Raw genomic sequence first — 19975 nt, forward strand, 5'->3', positions numbered from 1 at the left:
CCATCCAACCATCTCATCCTCTGTCTTCCCCTAATCCTTCTGCCCTCAATCTTTCCCAGCATCAGGGTCTTTTCAAATGAGTTAGCTCTTTGCATCAGGTGGCCAAAGTATTGGAGTTTCAGCTTCAATATCAGTCAGAGTTTCCAGAAAAATCAGGCAAAGGAGAGTACAAGTTGTAAAAAACACCCTGGAAGTGTTCAGTTTGCAAAAAATATATCAAGCTTAATAGATGATACAAGCATTTATATGTAGTGTAACTTAAACTTTAAAAAAATTGTTTAAAATACCTATAAGAACAGGCCAGGGAGTCTCTCATACAAATGCAATCATTCACTTCCCACACCTGGTATTACCCACAGTAAAGAAAGAACTCTGAGAATCTGAGAAGCTATAACTGGGAGCAAGCTATGTTGTCTTCTGCATTGTGGAATAGTCTCTGAGTTTCCCTTATCCTTTGCCATTATATAAACTTTACACCCTCTAGCTGGCAATGTTTTCATTAATCCATCCATAGTCCTGGGTGCCAAGCAAGTAATAAAAGTTGAATAGAGTTCTTTGAGTTGCTGTTCTATACAGATAAAAGAAAGACCCAGGGGCTGCCAAATGAAGAGGATGAGGAAAGCTCATATTGGGCTTTCCTGATGTTAGAAAATTGCCTGATGTTAATGTCTGTGGAGCTGGAAATAGGAAGACCAGAAAGAAATGTGATGACGCTTCACATCTGTACATGCTAAAGAAATTTTGCAGTTCCATCTATTCCCGTTTCTTCCTCTTTTGTATGAGAAACATTTTTCTTGTATATGGATTTTTAAATTTCAACTTACTATAATTAAAAAATATTGTCTCATCTTGTCAAATTCTTTATTTTTTACTATCTTATTAATAATGCTTCAGAAGAGAACTCAAGATTTAAAATGTTTTTGAAAAAGAAACCCACATTTTTAGTTTGATTCATGGCTTTTTTATAACATGATAGACACTGTACAATCAAATTAACTTAACAATAGCCCAACTTACAGAATTATTATTCAATCTCTTTGTCATAGGTCTATTTAGACATTCTATTTCTTATTGATACAGTTGCAGTAGTTTGTAGCTTATAGGAATTTGTCCGTTATCACCCAAGTTATCTATTTGGTTAGCATTCACTTGTTCACAGTATTCATTTAAAATCCCTTTTTATTTCTGTAAAGTCAGTAGTAATGTCCCCTCTTTCATTCCTGACTTTAATAATTTCAGTTTTCTCTTTTCTCAGTTGATTCAGCAAAAGTTTTGTCAATTTTGTTGATCTATTCAAATAACCAATTTTTTATTTTCTCTATTCTCTTTTTCATTAATTTCCACTCTATAATCATTAGTTCCTTCTTCCTGCTTGCTTAAGGTTTAGTTTGTTCTTTTTCTATTGAAAGTTTAGGTTATTTATGATTTTTTTCTACATATAGTATTTACAACTATAAATATCCCTCTAATCACTGCTTTGGTTAAAGCCCTGTAATTCTTTGTATTAATAAAATCTACTAGTCTTCTTTAGGTAGATCATATTTTGGATCTCCATAACAGCATAAAGCATGGTCTACAAAAATCCATAACAATTCAAAATTTCTTTGGGTCAAAATGTACTTCAGCCCCTCCATTTTCTTATTCTTGTGTTTTTTATCATGAGGTTTCTCAAAAGCAGTGTCTTTCCTTTGAACCTAAGGTAAAGTACACGAACAGTCTTTCCTGACCATGACAGATTACTACCGGTCAGTTTACTTACTTTCCCGAGACCCCCTTACTCTTTTATCACACTTTCAATTGTGCATTTTCGTTCTTTTCTAGGACCCCTTCATAAGTGATGGGATATAGAGAGGTGAGATATTAAGCCCTACTGGGCCTATTTTTTTCCTTCTAATCCAGTGGTTAAGTAGCCAGGTCTGTGAGTATCAGGATAGCCTAGGATATGGGGCAACTACAATGAACCCCAATATTTCAGTGACTTAAAACAGCAAGGATTATTTCTTGCTTATGTTGTGTTCACTGTGAATTGGTAGGGGATTATGTTCAATGAAGTTAGTCAGAGGCCTGGGCTAACAGAACATGAACCATTTTGAGTGTTAATAGTAGCTATGCCAGAGTGAAAAGAGACACTACTTAGCCAACAAGATGTACACGATCCTTACATTCAGCTCTCCTTGCCCAGAACTAGCTTGTCAAATGGTCTCACTTAACCACAAGGGGTATATAGGAAATACAATTCTATCATGTGCCTAGGAAGATGGAAAGCTAGAAGTCTTTGATTTTATGGTTTTAATGACTATACCAGATGGTATATGCTGTCCCCTTAGAGAGGAAATGAGAACAAAGTCAGAGTCCCCTTGAAAGGGAACGAGATCAAAGCTAGATACCACAGGAAAGCAATCTGGAGAATTACAAAGACTTTCACTTGTGTCAGATAATCCATTCTTTTTGACCTCTTTAGTTCACCTGGGACCTCTAAGGCCTTTTATTATAGGCATAAGCCTCTTTAACACATCCCAGGAAGCAGCTGTACTCTATCCGAATATAACTAGGCTTCAAGATAGAATTATAAAGTAATATAACTATATATTTCAGGAAATATAATCCAACATATACAGGCAATAAGAGCTATCCTTTTCAAAGAAATCATTGCGGAAATTCAAACATTTTTTCCAGCATAGCTGCTAACTAGAAGATACTTAGAACTGGATTTTGGCATTGTTTTCAGATAGTGTGGCTCATTCCTTTGAATATCTTCCTTAATGGGAAGGCTTTACTGACAAAGTCTTACTGGTTACTTTAATATGTCAGGCATTATACTAGATACTGGGTGTTTAAAAATGTGTAAGACGCAATCTCTTGAAGAACTTTCAGGTGAGAGTGGGAGATACCCAATCCATAACAGCAATACCCTTAGTAATTGAAGATTTGAATTCTAGCTGCTCACAGGAATTTTGAGTGGAGGAGTAAGAAAACCAATTAAGGGATTTCCCTGGTGGTCCGTGGCTAAGACTCCATGCTCCTTCTAATGCAGGAGACCTGGATTCAATCTCTGCTTGGGGAACTAGATCCCATATGCCACAACTAAGAGTTTATATGCCACAACTAAAGATCCCACATGCTGTATCCCAGCACAGCCAGGTAATTAAATAGTGAAAAAGAGAGTCAGTTAAGTCCATACATGATGGACAATTATCTGTTCATCTAATAAGAGCATGTTAGTAGACACGTGACTCATGAAATGTGCAGAATTCTAATCAGATGGCTAGAAATAATTTGAAATAGGCAGAACTAGAAAAATATCTAACTAATTTAAAAAGCTGAGATATTTCAGTTTCACCAGAACAAAAATTGGAGATAAGCATGATGGAACAAGGTAAAAGAGGAGTTTGAGGAGTAAAATATGCGGTATAGTATATATTGTCCGGGAACGAACCCAGAAGTTGTCAGAGAGAGATTCCATTGTGGTTTGCTCTGTTGTGAAGAAAGGCTGATTTCGCCTGCCCTTGCCAAGCCTGGATAAAACACTCCCAACTAAACATCTCATTCTCATTTGGTTGACTCTATATGCTCACCTAGTATACATCAGATAATTCGGTCTTTTTCTTAGGTACCGTGACACTAGAAACCTGGATGTGGTACTTTGGTTAGTACTGATAGAAAGGAATTTCTCCCATTATAATATAGTTGATATTCTGATTTATGCTTTACTTAATGAGATAGTCTGGTTTAGGCTTTACTTACATGGGTAACCCTGTGTCTGATCAACTTTGGAGGTTGTGATACAATCATGTTCAGGCCTAAAAGAAAGTAGGTTAATCACCATATCCTATTATATTTCACTAACCACCCATCTTTCTTTAGTGTCTTCATAGCTTAGTGTTCACAGCATGGCTCACAGCCAGATGACTATGAGTTTGAATCCTAGTTCTGACAACTAATTAGCTGTGTAACCAAACATTTCTAAGCCTTGGTTTTGTCATATGTCACATGTCTCATAGGACTGTTCTGCAGATTAATGAAATGCACATGCAACATCTAGCCTTATGTTGTATACATGTTAACACCACTTTCTATGTGCAGTTGCAATAGGGGTGATATCTCTGGGCAAGGCAAGAACAAAGAAATTATTCTTTGAAAGGCCATCAAGAAGCTCAGCTTTTACTGGGTAGGAGGCAGGTATGCATATATAATTTGTTATGATATGATGTGATAATGACTCTGATAGTAACAAAATTCTATAGGAGTAAAAAGTAACTGCCATGTGTGGGTGGAGGGTGGGAAAGAGAATAGAGGAAGGCGCAGATAGAATTTAGTAGATGTTGTGTAGGTGTATATTATGTTTTGGAGTAATTCTGTGGGATGAGTAGACAATGTAGGAAAGAGAGAATGGGGTTACGATAGGGAGAAAGACTAAGAATAGGTTGAGTCTAGCTCTGCAGAGCCTTTAATGCTACATAAACACATTTTTAGCAAGAGATTAACAGAATCAGATTTCAGTTCAAGATGGCAGAGTGGTGGACAAAAGAGGGATGACTAGACTGATTTCAAAACTTGCTATAGCAATGGAAAAGAAGAGAGAGCCCCAAAACAAACCCTACTGTATATAGTCAAATGATTTTCAACAAGGTTGTCAAGACTATTAAATGGGGAAAGAAGTTTTTTCAACAAATATTAAAGTAAAAACTGGATGTATACCTTCAAGATAATGAAGGTGGACATATACCAAATGCCATGTACAAAAATTAGGTAAAAATAGATCAAAGACCTAAATATAAGAGCTAAAACTATTAGAGGAAAACACAGAATGATTATGACATTGGATTTGCAATGATTTCTTGCATAGGACAACAAAAACATAGACAAAGGAAAAAATAGATAAATGGACTATTACAAAATTGTAAATCTCTGTGCCTCAAAGAACATAATTAACAGAGTGAAAATGCACTCCATGGAAAGGAAGGAACTGTTTGTAAATCAGTTTGTAACTTATAAGGGTTTTTAATATTTTAGAGTATATAAAAAACTCTTATAACTCAACGACAAAACAATTTGACTTTAAAATGGTCAAGACTTGATATTTCTCCAAAGATGATGTGCAAAAGGCCAACAAGCACATGGAAAGATACCTAACATCACTAATCATCAGGGAAATGCAAATCAAAACCACAATGAGACACCACATCAAACTTGTTACGATGCTATTATCAAAAAACAAAAACAAAGAAAACAAGTGCTGGCAAAGACGTGGAGGAATTGGAAACTTGTATACTATTGGAGGAAATGTAAAGTGGTGTAGGTACTATAAAAATATCATGGTGGTTCCTTAAAAAATTAAAAACAGAATTACCATATGATTCAGAAATTCCACTTCTAGGTATACATCCAAAATAATTGAAAGCAGGGTCTCAAAGAGATATTTGTATACCCACATTCATGGCAGCATCATGCACAATAGCAACCCAAATGTCCATCAGTAGAAAAATAGATAAATAAAATGTGGTCTATACATATACAATGATATTATCCAGACTTTAAAAGGAGGGAAATTCTGCTGCATGGTACCACATGGATGAATCTTGAAAGACATGTTAGGTGAAATAAGTCAGGCACAGAAAGACAAATACCGTAAGATAGCACTTACATGAGGTACATAAAGCAATCAAATTTGTAAACATGGAAAGTATTAATAGAGTGATGGTTGCCAGGGGCTGGGAGAAAGAGGGAATGAGGAGGTATTGTTTAATGGATATAGAGTTTCAAGATGGGATATTGTGTAATGGATATAGAGTTTCAAGATGGGATATTGTGTAATGGATATAGAGTTTTGCAAGATGAAGAGTTCTGGAGTGGATAGTGGTGATGGATGTACAATAGCATGGATATACTGAATACCATTGAACTGTACTCTTGAAAATGATTAAGATGGTGTATAGTTAACCACATTTTTTTTTTAAAGGAGAATGGCTAGAAAAAATGAGATACTGATACTTAACAAATGATGAGGCCTTAACCAATCTAGTGACAGTGGGGATGAAAGATTGGAAATAAATGTACATCATAGCAATTTTAGAGCAAGACTTTTCAGGATGTCACGGAGGGATAGGTAAAATGAGAAGTCCAAAGGAATTCTGAAGTTTCCTACACTTGGCAGCTAAATGTATGTTGTTTGTTAACCACGGTATGGACTACAGGAGAAAGAGCAAGTGTGAAAAGTAGGATGACAATGAGGTCAAATTTAGATGAGCTGATTTTGTGTTATCTGTGTCATATCCTAAAATAAGGGTTTGAGGTCAAAAGAAAGATATAGCATATATTTACTGATACTGGAATCACTGATGATAAGTAAGCCTGAGGTTTTCAAACTTCTAAAAGACTTACAACTAAGGGTTTCTTTTTTTAATGCTAGTTTAATGATCCAAATAGTCTCAAGTGAATAGTATGTGTGCCTGTAATTATGATGCATAAGGTACTGTTTTTTAAAATGCCATTGCTTTGTAAATAAAGCTCTTCAGGCATGGCAACACGGAAATTACAACACCACCAGATATACTTAATAGTGAAAAGATTGCGAACCACTACAGAGGTAATCCTGGAGTCTATATGAAGATAAGTAAGGAATGCAACTTTTATTCCCAGTTCACATAAGGCATTGATCTCTTATAGTCAAAGCTGGGTTATTCCACATTGTAAAAAAAATTCTTTTCCACTTATCTTTCATATAATAGGACTCTTAACTTACCTTAAGGATTTAGACATATTTTATGCCATCATAGCACCAGTTCCATATTGAAAAACATCAACACTAAAAGAAAGAACTGCAATGAAAATCTTCTACCTGTGGAGGATACTGCATCACATGCTATAAAGTCCTGAATAAATAAAAATAATGGATAAGATAAAATTAAGAATGCATATCTAGATACTAAATCTTTAGCCAGGGTAATTGTAAGGCCAGTTTCCTTTCTAACTCCTATTTCAGGAATTAGAATCTTGTTGTAGTCTAATGTTTAAAAACATTTGTTTCATGTATTTTGTTGTCCGATTGCTTACTGCAGGAAGCTAAAGATAATTCCAATTCTTTCCTCATGTACAGAAGTGAAGTTAGTGTTTAATATTCTTTTTAATTTTGATTCCAAAGCAATGAAACTATTTCTAATAAACTAGAATGCATTCATCTCTCATCTTGATATATTTCATAATGCCACCAATGTTCAAATTCATTTTAGAATATTTTGGTGGGAAAAATGCACTTGAATAATGTTCAAAGTAATCAAGAAAATCAGTCTTATCAAGTTCTAAGGAATTCTATTTGAAGGCCAAAGAGAAGTGAGTTCCAACTGAAGTCAAAGTTTGGTGCCAATGAGTAAATTACTCGACTTATTTGGTACTGCTTTTCTCATCTGTAAAATGTGTTTGTGTGTGTGTTAGTTATTCAGTCGTGTCTGACTCTTTGCAACCCCATGGACTGTAGCCTGCCAGACTCCTTTGTCCATGGAATTCTCCAGGCAGGAATACTAGAGTGGGTTGTCATTCTCTTCTCCAGAGGATCTTCCTGACCCAGGAATTGAACCTGGATCTCCTGCATTGCAGGCAGACTCTTTACCATCTGAGCTACCAGGGAAGCCCCAAATGGGCTATATCCTGGTCTAAATGAATGGAGTCAAGTACATTAAATATATTTTTAACAGAATTACTATACATTCTATACTATAGCCAGCCTTTTCACTTAATTTACCAATATTAACATAGATTTCCAGGATAATTTTTACTGGCTGAATAGAATCTTTTTTTTTTTCAAGTCACTTCTATACTCAAAACAATTGAGACTTACTATAATGAAGATATTCAGAAAAGCAATATTGAAAAAGGAGTTGTAAACATGTTTGGAGAACTGTAAGAATCACTAGAATGAGTACAAACCTTTTAAAGCCTTCCAGTCTCCTTTGTGATCCTGCCATGTAAATGTCTCATTAGCCTTTGGTCATCTAATGACCTTGCTGAGTTTTTATTTCATCTCAACACAAGATTTATTCCCAACTGGCTGCAAGCCTTAGGTCTCTCATTCACTACTGATTTCCACCACATTCTTTGATATCCATTACCATGATTATTGGGGCTATTTTTTAAATTAAAGGACAAGGTATGGAGTTTGCTCAGGGAGAACAGGGCACTCTTAGAAGTCCACTTAACAGTTAAAAAAAAATTTTTTTTTTTATTTCAAGAATGGACTACATACACCTGATAGTATATCCCACAGTGCTTTTATTTAGTCATCCAAATGAGAACAAGCCAAATGATCTTCATGTGTATGGTCAGGGTAGAGAAAGTACAAATAGATCTCAGATATTAATTTTGCCACTACCTCTCTGTGGATATAATGTTAAGGTGCAAAATTCTCTTCTAGTGAATGCCCAAAGGATCCAAATCACCTTTTCTTTTAATCCTGCATTTAGCAAATTCATTACCCATCATACTACCAAGGACTGTTTTGCTACAGTAACTCCTAAGTCTATATAAGCCCCCCAAATACCTGAGAACCCTTGATATTTTCTACTCACCTCCATTTAGGTGAGCTTTTGCCTGCTCATCTCCTGAGTGTTCTGTCTCCTGAATATCACTGGCTGAAAATAAAATGTGGGGCAGTTTTATAGTCCTTAAAAAGCTGACAGAGTTAGATATGGCATCTACATAAAACAAAAACTACAAAAAGTCAAGTCAAAGTTGAAGCTGCTAATCAGATTAGAGAAACTGCTCCATACTCAAAATATGGTATTCAGATTCAAAATCTGTAATAAATTTTTAGTGAAAAATAATCCAAACAAATACTGAACACTGGGTGAGAAGTGTGGGAAGAATTCTGCTGCTAGGAGAGTGAACTAGCACAGTCATCTGGAGGGTAGTATGCCAACAGCATGGAAAGTTAAGTGTGCACCTCCTAACAACTCGGGCGTTCTCTCCTACGTACAGATCCTAGAGAAACTCTCACGGTCTGTTAACTATTTGTTGTTGTTGTTGTTGTTATCTACTGCCATGTAACAAATTACTCTAAACTGTGTGGTTTAAAGCAATAATAAACATTTATTATTCCACAGTTGCTATGGGTCAGGAATTCGGGAGGGTATCAGGGTCTCTTGTGAAGCTGCAGTCCAAATGCTGGCTGGGGCTCCTGTCATTTGTTTAACTGGAGCTGAAGGATCCTTCTAAGAAACTGCTGTCAAATGGGTCTCACGTTGGCATTAGCTGTTTGCTGTCCCCAAGGGCTGCTACGGTGTCCTCACAATACAGTAGATGGCTTTACCAGAAGTAAGTGATCCGAGAGAACAAGGTGGAAACAGCAGTGTATTTATGACCTAGTCTGGGAATTCACACATCACTCTGCCATATTATGTTGGTCACACAGGCGAAACCTGATACAGCGTGGGAAGGGATTACACAAGGGCATGAATCATTTCGGACACTCTAGTTAACAGGCTTGCACACATGGGTCCACAGAAGGCATGTATGACAACATTCACTGTAGTATTATTTGCAATGACAAGAATTACAGGCAACTTGTGTTTTCATTCTGAGAGAAACCTGAAAGTAAAATGTGGTATATGCTTATAGAAATCAAATGTAATGAACTAGATTTATGTCTTTTTTCAACTCAAAAGAAACAAAATTAGAAAAAATGAGATGTATAGCATAATGCAACTGATACAAGTTTAAAAAACACTGTATATATTTGTTTCTTTCCACATAATATATTTTTAAAGATGTATGTGTCGCTAAATACATATAAAAAAGGCTGACTGGAAAGACATATGTGGTTGCATATAGGAGAGAAGGAAATTGAAGAGGAGCTGAAGGAATAAGAAAATCAAAGAAAAGAGGGGGCTTTGCAAGAAAAATGTGAACAGTGTCTCATGAACTGAGGAGAGGAATTATCTCAATTCTATGTAGTTGAGGTTTTAAAAAAATTTTGTTAAGGTAGAGTTGTAACATGGTTCAAGTGGGCCTGAAAGACCTAACTGAGGCAAAATTCCTAATAGGTAAGGTTCTACTAGTTTCCTTGTGTTGTATTTTTTATGTCATATTCCTGTGGAAGAAAAAATTTCAATTCTCTTAAAATACCTCTCTTATCTCCTTGTTGGAATGAAATTTTTTCCCCCTTTTCTTTTGTTGGCCTTCCTGTGCAGCATTTAGGATCTTAGTTCCTCGACCAGGGATCAAAGTTTTAACCACCTGGACCACCTGGACCACCAGAACAGTTCCTGGAATGAAGTTTTCTTAACAGAACACAAACTTCTTTCATTTCTCAAATGCAAATAACCTTGAGAGATAGCCTATAAATACAACTTATACAAAAGAGTGTCATTGACATCAGATTTCCTTGTTAAGGATGTGTCTCATGGGAGGCTAAATGAACAGGATTTTAAATTTCTTGAAAAGGTATCAAAGTGGAGAGATGGAAAAGAAAAGGAGCGCTGCTGCTGCTGCTGCTAAGTTGCTTCAGTCGTGTCCAACTCAGTGTGACCCCAGAGACAGCAGCCCACCAGGCTCCCCCGTCCCTGGGATTCTCCAGGCAAGAACACTGGAGTGGGTTGCCATTTCCTTCCCCAATGCATGAAAGTGAAAAGTGAAAGTGAAGTCTTCTCCAACTCCTAGCGACCCCATGGACCACAGCCTACCAGGCTCCTCCCTCCATGGGATTTTCCAGGCAAGAGTACTGGAGTGGGTTGCCATTGCCTTCTCTGAGAAGGAGCACAGAGGGTGCATTTAAGTACAGATGACAGATCAAATCCCTCATGATTCTGATTAAAACTAGTGCTTTTAACAAAGTTCCTTTTAGGATTGAAGTAAGAAAAGGAGATCACCTTACATTTATGGTAATCTAGTTTATTTTCAGTTCAAGGTACACCGATAAATAAATTTTCAATTTTGTTTAATTTTCACCATGGTTAACAACTAAATATATTTATTTACTCTTCTGGTGTTGTTTCAAACTGATGACTACTTTTGGGGTTTAGTAGTAGTGGATTGTAGTAGTAGTGGTTTATCCTTAGGATAAATAAACATCTAAACTTGAGGGCAGGTCAGTTGTTTATCATTTATAGGCCAATCAGGACTAAGATGTAGAAGGCTCAGGTTAAAGCCTCGTTTACCTTCGTGACAGGCGTGTGCACTATAACAATTCCCCAGAGATCCACTGTGGCCCTTTGGGGACCACAGCCACCACTTCTGCTATTACAGAACAGCTGTTTCTTCTGAGTAACAACAGAAGCTACCAGTCCAAAGCACACAATATTCACCAAGCTTTCTTTTTTTAGGGGTATCTTATTTTTAAAAGAATATTATCACTCTTGAAAAATTCTTCTTTGTGTGAGTGTATTTTATTTCTCATTTGTCCCTCAGACATCAGACATGTTAATATCAAGTCCTTATATGCCATCTAATATAAGTAATGTAAGCACGTATGATCTTTAAGCATGTATGATCCCTTAGGCAAAACACTCCCGTGAAGACAACTCCCCATGGAGCATCTGGCAGCCAATTCTATAAACACAAAAACCACACACTTAATTCACAGCCCCACATTGTTCTCTGTTCCACATGGTATTTTTGATTGAGCACCAGCTCCTTAAGGCATCATTGTAATATTTGGTTAACAGTAACTGACATATTTACATAATAACAGCTGATTTTCATATAAACCTTCACAAACAATCTAGGAATTTTAGAAAATACTCTGTGGCTATGAAGCATTTTAAAGTTTAATATGTCTTCAAAACTCTTCTATTCTCCCTGCACTACTTATTAAAGGCCCTATACTGAGGACATTATCTAAGGATCACTTCTCCGCTAGACTGTAAGCGCCATGAAAGCAGGGCCTATGCCTATCTTGTTCATTGATGATTCCTAAGACCCCAGTAAGGCATCAAATCATAAAACACTTGAACTTGTAACTCATGACTTATTAGATGAATTTATATGACCAATTTTTCTTGACAACTGGGTTGTATGTTTACAATAAAGACATTTCACCTATCAGAACAAGACCTTAAAAAATATTCTAACCTTTTCATATGGAAAGTGTGAAATAAACAATAAAACGTGGTCCAGAGAGGTTCAGAGACTAATGAAAGTCACATTATGTAAGACCACCTTCCTCCACCCCACCCAGTGTTCTGCTGCTCCTCCTTTATGATTCTGTAAAAAGCAAATTAAATTAACTAGTTTTGTTTTAATATTTCCAAGTTCATTAAGAAAAACTAAAAAACTAGTTTGTAAAAGTTTTTATTGTATCCGTGCCACACATAGTAGTGAAAAATAACACTCCTAAAAAAAAGAATGCTACCTTTTCCACAACATTTTATTTTAAATAAAACTTCAAGTACTCTTACATAGGTACAAAAAAATTCTGATCTATTTGCCTCCAACAGGCCACCACAACACACAGTAGATAAAACACAGTGGTTACAAATGTCTTGTAAATTTATTTCTGAGGCAAGGCAAATGGGAGGGAAATGTTTCTATGAAAAAATACTGTGTGCGTAGGAAATTGTCACAATTTTATTCCACATGGATACAAATGATTATACTTTAATTTAGGCCCTGGTGGCTTAAAATTATATAACAAAATAGAAAAAATGGAAAACTAATATCCCCTACACCCTGTTTCAAAGGCAGGCACTACCAAGATCAAGGAGACGCCACAGTGTTGGTAGAGGATAATTACTGTACAAGCTGTATAGCTATAATTACCTTCAGACTAAAATAAAATGCTACAATCCTTCTAAGGCATAAACAATAATGTCTGCAAACAATATATACACATAATACATATTTAAAACAAGACTTAATATAAACAATAATGAACAGTATATACATGTCAATTTTTCTTCACTGTTTTGAAATACAATTTAACTACACAAGTGATGCAGCAACATATATATATATATATATGTATATATATATAAATGTACTTGTAACTCTACAGTAAAGTTTATTTTTGGTGCTTTTATAGCACATCAGTGTAAACAGTTTAACTTGGCTTTGTTTTATATTTTAAAACATTCCTTGTTGTATTTTCAAGATTTAAAGCAATTTTTCTAGTTCTTCCTTTTCACAGAAAACGAAGATTCTGGATGTGGTTTAATCATAAATAATTCATAAAATTAAATACATTCACTAAAAAATAAACTACAAAGTAAAAAAATGAAAAATAGATATTTATTGAGAGGGAAAGAACCATTTCCCATGTTAGAGCTCTGGTGTTGAATATTCAGTGCGATTTGATATATTTTAATTGCTATTGCACTATAACACCCTTTCCTTTGAAAATTCTTTGGGTGTGCTTCCCTGTTCTACCTAAATTAGCTGATAAATCACACAAACCCATAACCAAAGGCCTTGGTTGTTGTAGGAGTGAAGCCTTTAAAAATGGTATCATTCTTCTGATACTTTTTTTTTCGTGATACTTATTTTAAGGGAAAAAAAGTCATTATGTATGTGCCTTGCACATGTGTGTAAATACAGTTCACATTGCTGGTCTCATTCGTCCTTATTTAAAAGGGAAAAAAAAGAAAATATTATTATAACTTCAGCTCACTTTGAAAGTATCTGTCCACTTTTTTTCAAAATACTTTCTCATACTGTGGCCAGCTCTGCCTATATCAGAATCATCTTCATTAAATGTTTCACAGTTGTCAAAAACAAGCCTGACATCTAGAGCAAAAGTTTCAAGGTTTGGATACCTGGAAGAAAACACACGATTAGAGATTGCTTTTGTAGACTGGTTTCATTTTGCAGACAAAGAGGTAATAAAAGATTAAATGTAAAACTGAAAGCAAAAAGAAAAAAAATAGGGTAACTGCTTTTAAACTGATATAAAACACATTATACCATCTTATAAATGGGACATTTAAAAAACTGCATGTGTTCTGAACTTACAGAATTTAAAGGCAGGTTAAATGCAGAACAGACTTCTGTTGAGGATCACAATATATTTCAACAAACTAGCATTTTTCTTACATCCAAATTCCTGTTGAACCTGTATCACAATTCTGTTACTGGATTCATTCCAATTGATTTATTAACTCTGACCAACTGTATCACTTGTAGTGCCCTATTATTCACATTCAAAAATATTTAGCTGCAGTAAAAATAATATAAATGCTTCCTATGCACTATGAACATGACATCTGCCCTGTAGCTTTTACATACATCCCAGGGCTGGTCCCTGTTTAAACCTTGCTCCTTTCCCATTTTTCTTCTCTCTTCAGATACACTCTTGCTCAAACACTAGAGTATGATGATCCAAAATAAGCAGAAAAAGCACGTGCTATCTCTTTACTGGAGATAACATTAGGAACTGCCTTTCAATGAAAAGCACTCAGTGTTTTCTTTGGTAGGATAATCCCAGTTCTCTTTCCCTGTAAGAACCCAGAGAAGAGAACTGAAAGCTGCATGAATATGCCTAAACTTATTGGTAAAGAAGGAGTAGTGCCTTTCAAGCCAACCCAAGCCAAAGCAATAGTATACTAATTGGATACTAAAATAATTTACCCATTAGACATACATATGGAGCACACACTGAAGCTCTGAGACCTGGTAAAAGTGGAATTATTTATTTGATGAAATACCTTGTACAGTCTTTTCACTTCTACCTTCTAATAAGTGCAACAATGAAAGAGAAAAATTTCTTTATCTGTAATGAGTTCACAGAGCTGTAAGCCCTATGTAACCTCATCTATTTTCCAGTTCTTCTAGGAATTATTATTTTTTAAATTGAGGTGAAATTCACATAACATCAAATTAACCATTTAAAGTAGATAATTAAGGTATTTAGCACACTCAAAACATTGTGCTACCTAGACTCCAGAACACTGTCATCACCCCGAAAGGAACCTCTTAATCCGTTAAGCATACACTCTATTCCTTCCTGTCTCTAGCCCCTGGCAACCATCAACCCTTCCTTTTGTCTCTATACATTAACCTATTCTGGACATTTTACATAAGTGCAATCAGGTAACATGTGTGGAAATAATTTTTATAAAATATTTTAAAGTTACCTTGAGAAATATTTCTCTCTTTATACTGTTCCTTACTACAAGAAAAGGTTAATGATTAATGCTAGGGAGACAAATCCAGGAGAGAATTCTAGGTGAGATTCTAGTGAAGTAAGTGCAATTCCCACGTCTGGGCCCTTCTTTTATGAAAGGAAGGGGCAGCCTATGGAACCCAGAAAGATTCATTACAGTAAGGTACTTCCTCCCCTCTGTTCTCTTAAGTTTTTTTAGTTTAAAAATTGAAATATTATATGAGTCTGAGTCCCCACTCATTAATTTGGGTTTAATAAAGCAACTCAAAGTTGGAAGAGCCTGAATTCTCTGAATTTTGCCTCCCATATGGCTGACATCACAAATAAGATTATAAAGAACTGCTTCTATCTGCTTGCCTCTGCTTTGACCTCCTGCATTCACCAGGACCCATTCTCAAAAGGGAGCTTTGATTTTGCAGATCTTCTGATAATTCTGTGTTAATATATAAGACTGTTTATTTTGAGGTTTAGCTTCATCCTCTATCCATGAACTGGAGAATTATGGAAGGTAAAGCCAGGAATTAAACACTGGGAAGGTTTTCCTGCATAAGTTTCTGTCCTGGTCATGATGACTACAAAGTCCATGCTACCCTCTGTAACGTCTGAGTATTTTTATAGAGAAAGCAGAAGGACTAGTTCATATATAGACAGAAGTTTCTGCTATTTGGATTGTATTAGAATCAATAGTTTTAATGTTTTCTGAGTCAAAGCAGGTCCCTTTGGAAATTAAAAAAAATAGTAAAGTGAAATGGATATAATTCTTTAAAAAACTGACAGTTCAGCCTCCAGAAAAATAAACTAGTCATTTGGTCAATCTTGTAAATAATTTCATACATAGAAGACAGTCACTGATCTTTATGAGTTAAGTTCTATGCAACTCTTCTAAATTGAGTGTAGATTATAGGCTACAGAGATTTTAACCAAAAGAATATCCAGGAAGAATACAATAATGCAATTAAATATATTTTATAGTTTTTAAAAATATAAATTTCCTTATTTCTCCATATTTTTTAATGACTTTGCTTGAAGTGATGGGCATAGCCTATATATTTAGCTAAACTGGTATGGAGGATTAAAGGGAGCAGGCAGCATGGAGAATGTAGACGCACAGCTTGGCCACTGACACGAAGAGTACTTTTGTGTGGGCTTGTTTTGTAAGCGAATAGCCTTATTCTTGTGGCTCCAAAATGTCTAGAACTAGTGTCTAATGTCCAGAACCAACTAAATGCCACTATCTAACAGCTGCTACTCTGGCAGAAGTCTGAGGCAATCTAGCAAAGATCACTAACTGTGGCCAGAAGTCATTTTACTCTTTGGATAGGATCACAAAGATAATAGGGTAGAGAAGAGCAGATAATAATATTCTTCCACATTTAATAAATGCATTTTCAGTATTCTCCAACAACCCACAATAAGGCTTTTACTATTTAACATTTCCAGTGATCTTCTATCTCTCCACTGTAATAATCTGAAAAATATTACAGGGTCAATTTTCATTAAAGTCACATGAGATAGTGTCAATGTTCCACTGATATACAATACAAGCTCTAGGTTACATGTTATTTACTTTGGAGGTTTTCTTGATACTTTTCCTTACCTTCCAGGCGGGGTTTAGTGCCTTTCCAATGTCAGAAAGCTTTATCGCACAGCTTTTTAAATATTTAAATAATCTTAATTGATTTGTCTTACATACTCTGCTACCCTGATCAAACACACATACCCCTCCATAGGCAGAGCCTATGTCTTTGTTGTTAATTAATGTATTTTTGGCACTAGAAAAGTACCCAGCATATACCAAGCATTCAATGGATATTGAACTGAAATGATTTACTTACTGTCCACTACTTAATTTCTCTCTAATTGTAGAAAAATCCATAGGCTTCTTAATAACTTTCTTATAACCAGGAACAAGTTTCAAGTTTACAGGAAGTAGAAAAGGCCATGCATCCTCATGAGTTTCCATTTCAGTAAGGATCATACTAAAGAAAATAATGTCTGAAATCAGTATCTATGCTTTAGAAACATCTGTTTTTATTAAAAATTTAGCTTTCCAATCTTTCAAGTAAAAAATGCAAATTAATTTCTTTAAAAAGATATACCACATAGACTTTCATTTCCTATTTATACAAACTGTCAAAAAGTTGTCTTACTATGGTAGGTGATTTCTAAGCAAATAAAATGGGAGGCTGTAAATCTACAGTACATTGAGAACTGAAATAATAATACCTGCAAAGAGCTAGGTCCTTGGAGTCATCTCTTTTAGGTTTCTTAACAGAAGTAAAACTTTCTTGCTTTGATGAGTTTATAATAGAGTTGCTCTCCTCCATTTTTCTTTTCTTCAGGTCTTTGACTCCTCTTTTCAGTGAACTGCTTGTTGACGCAGAGTCTTCATCTTCAGTATCCCCTGGTAAAGTCACTTTCTTGCCTTTTTTTGACTCACTCTTTTTTCCTTTGACATGAAGTTTTTTGATTTTTAGGGTTTGACCACTTGCCTGTAATTTAAAAAAAAGGAAATGAGGTGTAAGAAAAATAACTGTTGAGAGGCCTTTTATTATTTTATGTTATGAAAGTCTGACAGGGCAAACAAAAAGAATATTATCTCTGATCTAGAAGGTTGATAATTTCAAGAGAGATCTATGAATTTTTTTCTCCTATAATATGAGGCAAAAAATCTAATAAAGCATGAACAATTTATTTTAGGAGTTCTTAAGATCTGATGATGTTGGTCACATGGCAATCAATCTTTGGTACCACAGAACTTGGCAGCACTGTTTCTGAGTCCAGGTCACCAGCAGCATGACTTTAAAGATACAAAGTACTGCTTTTTGGAGCACAATATAATTTTAACAAAGATGAATATAAACAAAAATACAGATCTTATTAATAAGCAAGTTGAAGAGATAATTAAAAAGCTAGACCAAAATAAGGAAAATAGCTCATGAAGTGTTAAACAGAGAAGTCCTTTGTAAGCAATCAAATATACTTGGAAATTGATACTTCTTTCTACTAATAGATAAAGAGAAAAAAAGGCATTTTCTACAAGGATAGAGTTCCACCAAGTTGTGGTTACCAGATGCGAACAAAGCAAAGGTGAAGGAAGAGAAAAAGTCAATATTTGAGGAAAACAATAAAGAAATAGTATAAAAGAGATTATATTTGGAATCAAAGAACATGAATTGTAGCTACGACTCTGTCAGTTACTAGCTATGGACAACTTTGTACAAAAATATCTGTGAGTCCCCATTACCTCACTTGTAAAATAAAAAAGACACGCCACACAATTGGTAAAGTCATTCTAGCTCTAAAATTGTATGAAAAAACAAAACAAAACAAAAAGCTCAACATGACCTTATGCAGTCTAACTACAAATTTGCAGGCAGCACACTGATATAATGATTAAGCTCCTTCCTACCCCTCAATTTAGAAATAGGGAAATAAATCTGTGCTTTCAGACTTAAATGTTACAATAAATATAATAGATCATTGACGAATATCAGTGCAAAGATACTGGTAATGTATGGCTTTTGTTTTAATTTTCCAGGATAGTTGTCCTCTTTTAGAAAACGATCTTCTTTCTTAACCAGATAATTAAGAAATCATAGACTTAAAAATTAAGAGTCAGATATCAATCTAGCGATAGTTTAAAGCTAGATGTATTCTTGGAATGAATTTGGCTGAAAAACATTTTTCTGGAGTATTTCATATCAATTTCTTTGAGGATTTCAGGACCTCTTCTATCTTTATTTTGAAAAATCACTTTTAATCAAACAATTAAAAGTATTTGGTTCTCTGTTGGTAAGGTAAAAGTATAATTAAAGAGATATTTCAATTGGCTAAAATAATAAGACAAACCATAAATCTAACACCTTCCCCATACCATATCAAAGAATCACTACCTCTTGAAATTGGAATAAAATTAAAATGTTTTACTAAGTCTCTTCTGCATTTAGTTTATTAATTTTTATTTACTAAAATCTGATTATTTTGTTTTAATACTATGCCCTGAAAGTTTTCAGCACTAGAAAAACAGAAAGAGAAAGCTTAATTCATGAGAAAAGGTCTGTTTAATGAAGATTAAGTTAGACTGAGTAACTGTGTTACTTAAAAAGAGAAAAAGCGCAGGAATAATTTCTAGTTCCTATGTGAACTAAAATATTACTTGGGATCATATTCTAACAAATTAATACTCACAGCAAGAAAACATGAAATTTAAATCCACAGAAATAAAAGACTCTTGTGATGTTTTAAAAAGATAATGGAGCCTCTCTATTTCTTTGATAAATGATGTTTATCACGCTTACCTCATTGGATTATGCACATACATATACTTTTACAAGCAGCTTTTATACAGAACCGGTACTACCAGATGTCTGTGTTCTTGCACAGACTCCCCACCTTCCCCACCCTTTCTATCTTACTAGAGTCCAAATCCAAAGAGAAACTTTAGTAAGTCTTAAGTAGAATCTATCAGATTACACACATATAAGAGCCCATTTCTGTTATGTTTGTGTAATTATATAACAGAAGTTGTGAACTGGTGGTTCACAGACTATAAACAGCCCACAGAATGTGTTGTGGTTTGGCCATAATGCTTATATAAATTCTGAATTTGTTGCCAATATTTAACATTTGTGAGAATATGCATAAAATCCATAATCTTGAAATACTAGTAGATCCTGGAACACTGGGCCCACATGTCTACATGATAACAATTTGCCAGAGTTGAGTGATGACTGTTACATAAAAATAGGGGTACGACTTGACTTTCCTATTTGCTATAGTCCCGCCTGGTGCTTTTGTGTGATTTGGCTTTTTAGGCACCGGAATTTAGAATTTCTTATTTGTGTATATGATTGTGTATAAATACGTATATATATACACACACAAGTC

General features: G+C 35.0%; 1 protein-coding gene across 16 annotated transcripts in view; it reads right to left on the bottom strand.

Moving 5' to 3' along the window:
- Nucleotides 1-11359: 11359 nt before the first annotated feature.
- The window catches only part of BAZ2B (bromodomain adjacent to zinc finger domain 2B), a 399660-nt gene continuing 391044 nt past the window's right edge, over nt 11360-19975 (bottom strand). For all 16 annotated transcript variants that reach the window (XM_043488288.1, XM_043488300.1, XM_043488299.1 and 13 more), the window contains 3 exons: nt 17312-17577; nt 16921-17064; nt 11360-13739 (listed from right to left, as the gene is read on the bottom strand). In XM_043488288.1, coding sequence (XP_043344223.1) covers nt 13586-13739; nt 16921-17064; nt 17312-17577 — 564 coding nt within the window. In that variant the 3' untranslated portion in view covers nt 11360-13585. The remainder of the gene's footprint in view (nt 13740-16920; nt 17065-17311; nt 17578-19975) is intronic.

Source organism: Cervus canadensis, chromosome 15 (genome assembly GCF_019320065.1).
Source record: "Cervus canadensis isolate Bull #8, Minnesota chromosome 15, ASM1932006v1, whole genome shotgun sequence".
NCBI lineage: Eukaryota > Metazoa > Chordata > Mammalia > Artiodactyla > Cervidae > Cervus > Cervus canadensis.